The sequence below is a fragment of the Python bivittatus genome, unplaced genomic scaffold, assembly GCF_059951505.1.
Source record: "Python bivittatus isolate LINGU-HERP-01145 unplaced genomic scaffold, Pbiv_v1 ctg000690_np1212, whole genome shotgun sequence".
NCBI lineage: Eukaryota > Metazoa > Chordata > Lepidosauria > Squamata > Pythonidae > Python > Python bivittatus.
Genome location: NW_028277096.1, coordinates 1244881 through 1254187, shown reverse-complemented (window position 1 = coordinate 1254187; position 9307 = coordinate 1244881). Strand labels below are relative to the sequence as shown.

The following is a 9307-nucleotide window of genomic DNA, read 5'->3' as shown; positions in this document are numbered from 1 at the left end:
GGAAGGCGAAGGAGAGGCGCGGGCAGAGCAAGCGGGCCGCCTTCTCTTCGGCTCCGACGTCCCTCTTGCCACCCCGGGGCTCGGCTCCGAGCATGGGTGGAAGCAGAAGACCGTGCCTCTGAGCAGGCGCCGAGTGTTGCTTGTCTTGGCAAAGGCAGGGCTCATCTCGCAATCTGGGATAGCCACCGACACCGTCCCCGGGCAGTTACCACGCACAGTAACGGCCTTCCTGTCGCTTCCCGCTCCTGCCTTGCAACCTGGCGCCCACCGGGTATGAAGAGCTAGGGCTTAAGGGCACGGTGAAGCCCATCACCAGCACTTTGGTCTCTCTTTTAATAAAAGTGACTCCCAGGGGGGCTGCTACCATCCCCCAGCAGCTCACACCAACGGTATCCCTTCATTTGTTTCAAGATGATAATGGTGATAATTATAACATAATCACCCAAGAAAGATGGGCAGAAGGACGTGTAGGACCCAACCCCTAAAGAAAACATTGCACAAGCCTTGCTTTCCTCTCCTTCCATCTGAGCCAGAATCACCAGATTTCTCTGGTTCAGCAACACATCTCAGCTCCCTAACCTGAGAAAGACTCTGGGCATATATACAGGAATTTTCCATCAGTATGTCGCCTAACTGTTCCTAGCTCATTCATTCTTATTCCAGGTGGGGTTTTGTATGTGTGTGCTTGTACCTATGTACCCATGTGGACTGCATGCACACAACATACTCACCCAGGTTGCTAAATTAATCCATTAACTGGGTTTGCACAATACATTGACTCATAAACTAGGGCTGGGTTAGGGTTCGAAAACTCTCTTGCTGTCATCCTGTGGTTGTCCAGGTTTCTGCAGCTCAGAGCTGGTAGCCCTACCTTAAATTAACCAAACAGCTGGGTTTACACAACAGGCAAGCCACAAAAAATCAGACTAAGGCCAACCCTAACCAAAGCTAGCATACTGTATGGAGAGAAGCAGTAGGTAGTTATAACCTGACCTGATTATGCGTGCTGCAGAAATGTTGAATTTATGGGTTTATGAAAACAGAATAGAAATAGGAAGTGGGAAACACAGTCCTGTTCTTCCTCCCTCTTATTGCTTTGGACTGGAGAGGCATATTACTGTAGGTGGAACGTGTCTGGCCCACGTGTGATATAAATTTATCCATCTGCAAAGGCCCATCCAAACCCGTTCAATCGTGTCCGATTCTCAGAGGCTGCCTGGGTAAGTCCCTGCAGCTTTCTTGGCAAGGTTTTTCGGAAGTGGTCTGCCCTTGCCTGCTTCCTAGGGCTGAGAGAGAGGGACTGGCCCAGGGTCACCCAGCTGGCTTTGTGCCTAAGGCGGCACTAGAACTCAGAGTCTCCCGGTTTCTAGGCTGGCGCCTTAATCACTACCCCAAACTGACTCTCTCCTTAGGAATACCTGGAGCTAAACAACTTGCTCACATCGAGCCATTGGTCTATATAGCTCAGTGTATGTGGCTGGCTGTGGCTCCACAGAAATCATCTGAAGTCCTCCCAGACAGTCATAAGGAATGAACCTGAGACATGATTCTTTCCCAAATATAGTTTAACCATCAAGTTGAAATCTCAAACTCAGTATCTTTTATATATCAAAGGAGTTATACTCTTCCAAACTGAAGCAAACTGTTGCAATAATATAATTCAAGTTGCATACATTCATTCCTTGTTGGTGTGAGCTACTGCTAATAGTGAGAAATGTTAAAAACTATCTTAAAATGATTTGGCTTTACTGGACCAATGATCAAACTTACTGGACCAATGATCACATTTTCCTAGTTATGTGTGTCTTCTGGGGACTCAAACACACAGAATTTATACTATCATCTGGGCTGATCTCATTAAAAGCTAAGCAGAGGCAGACTTGGTTAGTACTTGGATGGGAGACCACCAGGAAATCCCTTGGCTGTGGCTTAGACTTGGAAGCTGAAAAAACATCCCAGGAGGAGGCAGAAGGAAACCACTTGCTGCCAAACAATGTAATCACCAGGAATCAGACTTTATTTGTATTTTAAAATATATTCCATTAATCTTTAAGTTACATTCTTGAGCACCATATCTTTTTGTTACCCTACTGCAGATTAATATAAGCCAATACAGTATAAAAGTTTTACAAAGATAATTTTTAACAAGGTTTTACAAAGTAGAGCATGCTGTACAATTCATGTAATTAAATCATTAATACATTTCCCTACTAAGCTTTAAAGAAGTTATTGGAGTAATCTGAGGCACAAACAAGAGAATTGGAGCTTTTAGATAACTGAAATGGCTTCTGCATAAACTGTCTGTTTCTACTTTTCTCAATCTAATTATGTACTGAATAATTTATGTTTCATGTCTGACAGATAACCTTTGAATACTATCTTCTTTCCCATATTGTAAAATCTCATTGTATCAAACATTTTAATCAATTTATACATTATTGAGGTAAATGAATATAGATAAAATCATGCTCCCAAATTCTGAGATCTATGAACTCAGTCCCTTTCTAGATCTCTAGTCTTTAAGAAACTCAAGCGTGTTCAGAACATGCCTAGCTGGGTCAGTTAAAGACCTGCTAGGTGAATTTGCATATACAGTACACACTAATCTTGGTTTTGGGTGTGTGCGTGTGTGGACTTAGTAAGTTATGCAAGCCCAGCCTGTTTGGTTTGTTTAGGGTTCCATACTCCTTGCAAACCCAGAAAATGGATTAATTTCATAATCAAGTTAAATATATTGTGTGAATGGAGCTTATCTTCTATTTTTGGTCCTTTCTAGTTCTGGTCTCATTGACAGGTACCAGGCAAAGAATGTAGGGTGGCTTCTGTTGAGTTGGGTGCTACTGTCTTGCCAGAAGCCTTTCAATCTCTCATTTGGCCTGTAGGAGCAAGTGCTAGGAAATTATGATGATCAGTATTTGATTCACTAATGTTCTCTTCCAAATCAGAAGAGGTCAGTCACCTCACCTCTCTGTTCCCCTCTTCTAACTTTAGATTTCTCAGTTATTTGGGACAGAAACTTGCATGAGCAGAAGAGTGCCATTGCATTCATGTCCTGCTCTCCACTAGCAGTTGGTTGCCAACTACAGAGATAGAGTATAGGACTTCAGTTTTTAAATTTGTCTCCAAACTAGACATTCAAAACAAACTGGACACTCTCTCTCAGCCCAACTCATCTCACTGGGTTGTTGTTGTGGGGAAAATAGGAGGAGGAAGGAGTATTAGGTATGTTTGCCACCTTGAGTTATATAAAAATAATGAAGGCAGGATAAAAAAAATCTAAAAAAATAAAATTAAGTCTGCCATTCAATGTAGCTAGTTATAATGGTTAGGGCTGCAGTCTCTAACTGTTTGATGGGGCATACTGAGATTGATGAGGACATACCTGTTTACTTTGGCAACTTAAGTTCAAGTCTCTGTTGTAACCGAGAAAAATGAAGTTTAGAAAACAACTATTTCCTTTAGTAGGAAGTAACTTTTGGATGATTTAATCACATAAATGCCTCCCTCAACTTCTCTGAAGACCATTAAAGGATGAGAGTTTGGTACTAAAATTAGTGTTTGCTACCATCAATTAAAACTCCTTTTACCAGTGGCCAGCTGTGATTTTTAGCCTAAAAGGCTTAATTATGCTGCCCTTAAATGTAAGGACAGGTGCTTCCCGCTTCTTCCTTGTTGATGACTTTGCTGTGACCAGTAAGTACAAAAACTGCAATGTTTACAGATCTTATATTTCCTTGCTCAGACATTACATTGCACTCGGGATAGGGGGTGGGGGTTAGTCTTATGTTAAGTGTGCACAGGATTGGAACCGTCAAGAGATTACTGTACACACACACAGACAGAGGGAGGGAGAGAGAGAGTCTTGAACCATGAAGTTCAAGAAATGAAGTGCAATCATTTATTTTTTAAAAAATAAACTACAGTTGGCAAGAAAAGTAAAATAAAGTTGCCTTCAATTTCAGCTTGAGTGCTGGTGACTTACACAGACACATCTGCCCTTGTCTTGGCATGTTATGGAAGTGGTTGTTTTGACTCCTTGCTCCAGCCCACAGCACTGGTCTTCCAAAATAGTCTCCCGTCCAAGTACCATCCGGACTGTGCTTAGTCTCCTAGAAGAGTCAAGTTTAGCCAGATTTTGCCACCAGCTGAGGCAAGTGCCCCAAGGAAGGAATGTCTCTTCAAAGATGGTGCCAGTAGAGTACAAGGTACATTAGATCAAAAGAGAATTTCCTTTCGGTTCTGTATTAGTTTTACTCAGCTGCCTATTTAATAGAGTAAGATTTTATTTGCTAATATCCTCAGAACTCTGCTTATATTAATCTCCTTTCAGAGAGATAAACTATGTTAGTTTGGTTACAGAAATGATTGTAATGAAGTATAAAAAAGCTTCTGGCACCTGGCCAGACAGGTAAGGTACAAAAAGGCAGAAAATGTAGTCCAAGACAGTTTTAGGTTACCTGGTCGGGGAAGGCTGGATCTGTTAGTCTTTTAAGATGCAGGCCTCTTGGTTTACATTAGGTTGTTGTTACTATATGATCTTTGCTCAAAACATCCAAGGTGATGTTGTAGTCTAAGAGAGAGAATCTAAAAGGAGATGCAAAGCAAGAAACGGAGGTGTGTAGCCCTGTGCAAAAATTAAGGTTTTGCATTTTCCTGCACATCTCCCTGAGCACCATTTGCACAGGCAAAGTGGCCCAGCGTTTGGCTGCCACACTTGCATGCATTGTTGCTGAGAAAAACAAGCTCCATCTGAGGCTTTGCTGGATCAGAGGTTACTTGTGCTGGACTAGAGTGCATACGGAAGCTCAAATGGACCACTCAACATGGAAGCAGGATGTAAAGTCCTGAAGTGGTCCTTGAGGTAGAAGAGAGTCGGCTCCCTCATGGCCATTTCACCCTTTCTGATTCTTATTGCCAAAATGTACGTAATAAACTCTTTGGGCCAGGGGACTTGAACTTTATTGGCTGCTGTATAAGACCATCCCTCAAGAAACACAGAAGATCCCCCGTTATGCAAGACTGGATGTCTAATAAATGTACATTTTTGTGTTTTGAAAGAAAGCTACACCAAATAAACTTGGGGCCAAATTGGGGGAAAGAAAAGATCTGAAGAATTCATAGATCAGAGCAGAATAAAGCATCCTGTACCTGACATGTGAAAGATGATCTCCCAACCTTTTCCAAAAGAAGCAGCAGGTTTATTACCTACTTATTCATATTGAATCTGCTTACCTTTTTGGCCTGGCACCTGATTTTCCACCAAGATTGGAACTCTCCTTTGTTAAAATGATTGTGCTTTGTATTTTTTTTTTTACTTTGCAGATACAAGAGAGCAACTGAAGCAGAAAAAGAGCAGAAAAAGTTAGTATATCTAAACTTATACACACACATCAATTTTATTTAATAAGGCTTTTATCCCTAGTTTTATTTTATCCTTTGGAATATCGTAAGGGAAAAAGAATCCATAGGCAACCAAACAGCCAACAATGAGTTAGTAATTCAGGTCAAGAGGCATTAACAGGCAATGATCCACCACTTCTTCAGGAATAATTCATAAATGTTTATTTTTTATTGTTGATTTCATTTTCCTTTTTTCTATTATGTGGTGCCCAGAGTCACATAGTTTGAGTTGGGAAGCCATATAAATGCTTTAAATAAACTACCATGTTTTTTTGAAGTGGGTCAAGAAAACATAAGGAACATGGATATTACAAACCATGAATTAACCACTACATCTTCTCCACTCCCAGAACAATCTCTGCCATGAATTTATTAGGAACTCCACTGATGCTTGTCACTGGCAAGCAAGCCCACAGAAACGCACCAACTAGAGAGGACCATGAGAAGATGCTCTGTTCAGGATCTCCCAACCAACCAACTTCCCCAAAATCCTACTTTTCAATGAACCTTCCAAAAGATGGGAATGGTAGGAGACGGGGCAAGGACAACAAATATCCATATGGTCCCCACTCTGATTGTTATAACCTGGCTTTTTCCCCACTCCTTGGTTAGGGTGGATGGCAAGCCTTTTATGTTTTTTTTTCTTTTGTTAATTTGAATATTGCCTCTTTTGGACGTACAGTATATAATTGTTGTATTATCCTTGCTTTTTTTTTAATGTTGTATGCTGCCCAGAGTCTTTACGGAGTTACTGGCCTTCTAAATTTGACAAAGAAACAAGTAAGCAAATAAAGACCATGAGCATTTTATAAAATGTTGTGTATTTATTTGGGTAACTTTGGACACCTAGGTAATACACTTGTACACACAAAAAAAAAGGCTAACAATTTCACTGAAATTAATCAGGAATTATTTTAACTAGAACATTTCTTCTTCGGCTTTATGAATTCAGCATCCTCAGATACATCCCAGTCTACTTTTTTGCTCTTTCTCTTACTCTTTCTCTTTGACGTTTGCTCTCCTAAACCATTATTTTCTTCCTTAGACGTTTCAAAGGAACACTGTCTTGCCTTTTGAGAACCAATTTGAGATCCACTGTAAATAAGATCGCTATTAGTGTCCAGATGCTTAGATTTCTTTTTCCTTCTCTTCTTCTGTGTATCCAGTTCATCCACTTCATCTCTACTTGAACCAAGTATCCCAGTGCAGATTATCCCACCCTCATCCTGTGCATATTTGTGGCTTTTCTTCCTCTTTGTCTGGGGTTCCAAACACTCCAACTTCTCAGCCATCACTGGAGAAGAATTAGCTGATTCTGTTTTGATGTAATGTTGGGTTTTCTTCAGTTTTGTCATGCACTTGGCAAAATATTCCTGCACAGTAAGAGTGCTGGTCACAGTATTGCTCCTGTCTACTTGGTCAGGTGGCACAATCACTTCTTTTGAATCCTCTAGAGAGCCTGCACCATCAGCATCAACCTGAAAAGTGAAAGAAGTGAGGATAGAGATCAGGGGAGTAAACTGAACAAGTGCTTTTAAAAAAATATTTTACACACTGCCTGATACTGGATTAGATAGGGTTTTCAGATGATCCAACACAGCTTCATCCTATGTTTTAAGATGGAATGCATGTATCTTAACCCAATCCTGCTTTGTTTCCTGAAATAAAACAGTCATACTTAGCTCAGCTCAGCACATGCCAAATCAGATGAAACCCACAAGCCATGCATGATGTACAGAAAGGACTTGTCAAATCTTCTACTTCTGCTGCCTATTTAGGAAAGCAAAATCTAAGGGGTTTGTTGAAGACCCAGTTGGTAGGCCACAATGTCTTTTTAAGCAACAAGTTATACACCCAGTAGAAATGGGATAGCCTTTTATTTCACAGAGCAAACTCGGTAAAAATAAACACAGTAATCCTGTAAAGACTGACCAACTCAAGAGCTGGAATACTCAACACTGCAAATCACTTAAAAAAAATTCTTAAGGAGAATTTACCCAGAGATTTTTAAGTGCTCCAAGAATCACTAATGGAATCTCAAGAGCAATATTATTTTTGTTCCACTGGACTTGGCCCCTGGAGTGCATATCCATCAGGAAGTTGCCTTTTCATGCAACTCCTGATCAGGCAGATCTGCACATTCTCTCTCAGTCGGATCATGGTTAAATACACTTGAAAGCCTCCAGTGATGTACCTGAAGGGCAGACTCCAGTGGGCCATAAGATGTGAATTTTAAACAATTCAACATTTTGATGAACTCCCAAAGATAATATGAATCACATTCAACAGAGGAAGTACTTGATTTCAGGTAAACTATATGGAGTTCCCAGTATGGCATGGACTTGAAAACATTTTACTCCAAATACTTGGATATCCTGTATCATTGTCTCACATTATCCTGAAAAGGAAGAGAGTGACAGGTATGTATGTATGAATGAATGAAGGATATGCTTTCTCAGCCATTATCCAAAATGAAGGCTAACTCTCCTCACACCACTCACTGTGTGAGAGATCATCCTGTGTATATTACAAGAAGACATGTTTTCTCTGCACTGGTTGTTGTGTGTTCCCATTTCACTGACAAAAGCAATCACATTTCCCCTGACATTCTACAATTGCCCTGATATATTAACAATTCATACTTGAATTACATATCCTAATCTACATCTTTGACTGAGAAAATGCAACTGGAGACTGAGTTATTCCTGAGGCAACATGTACATTCTTGGTATCACAGATCAAAGATCTCATCTTACGATGCCTGGTTGAATCTTGAGGTCCCTGCTGCTTTCACGGTTAGGATGCTGTGAATTTACACTGCACTGACATAACACCACATAATACCACCCTCTCCCTAAAAAACAAAACAGTATGCATATATGTATGAAGACACTTGTCTTTTTCTACATCTCTTTTCCATGGCAGGCCTAAGTAGGCCAAAGTGAAGATTATTTGGAAGTTAGAACTTGTATATGCCACTTTCTACATCTCCATTCACACTGGGGGAGATTTGTATCTTAGAAAGTTTTGTCTAGCCACTTCCTTATCCTTTCTCCTCTGACAAACACTTTTTTAAAAGAAAAAACACAAAAAAATCTTCCAATACTTTATTTTGCTGTTGTTTTCATCTTGTTAGCTTGAATAAAGTGCCCCGTTTTCTTTTAAAAGTTGTCTGCCATGATCCAACCAAAATTAAGTACTCCTTAGTTTCAGCAGGAAAGAATTATCTGTGTTGCTGTTGAAATCAACCAATTTAACTTTTTAATAAAAATATGGGCAATATTTGCAAAGTAAGCTTCCTTGACTTCTTTCTCTAATATATTTATGCAAAGAAGAATAATCAATTTGGGATGCATCTTTTGGACAAACATGGGTATGTGAGCAGGCACAAGAAAAATGTTTACTACTTTATGCCTTTTTTCATTATACTCTGACTACAGAAAAAGTTCATCAATGTCTGTCACTAAAGTTTGCTTCCCCTGGGTAAAGCAACCTATAGCATTTTACAAATTAAAGGTTTTTTTAAAACTAGCTTTGTGAATCCCATCATAACTGAGTATAGGTGAAAGGTCTAGAGACAAGAATATTAAACTAGAAACACAAAATATTAAAGCAGTTCTAAGTCAGCAATCAGGCACATGCACTGGACTGACTGTTGCCTAAAATGGAGAAGTTCAGAGAAACCCATGATGCCTAAAGACAAGAACGCAGGCCAAACCACTCCTGTACTGACAGGAATTTTAATAACCACGGGCCACTGAACACAAAGTTAGCAGGGCATGGAGACAGGTAAAGGCAGTGTCAGCCCCAAAGCAAACTCACACACCACATTTCAGGGACACTGATGGAGGACCGTTAATCATTTGGAAAAGGTAGATGCCAGGAACGCTCCCAACTGCTTCGCATG

General features: G+C 40.3%; 1 protein-coding gene across 1 annotated transcript in view; it reads right to left on the bottom strand.

The window, feature by feature from the left end:
* Nucleotides 1–6200: 6200 nt before the first annotated feature.
* PINX1 (PIN2 (TERF1) interacting telomerase inhibitor 1) overlaps nt 6201–9307 on the bottom strand; it is a 36724-nt gene continuing 33617 nt past the window's right edge. Inside the window, exon 7 of the mRNA XM_007430524.4 lies at nt 6201–6878. Coding sequence (XP_007430586.1) covers nt 6315–6878 — 564 coding nt within the window. The 3' untranslated portion in view covers nt 6201–6314. The remainder of the gene's footprint in view (nt 6879–9307) is intronic.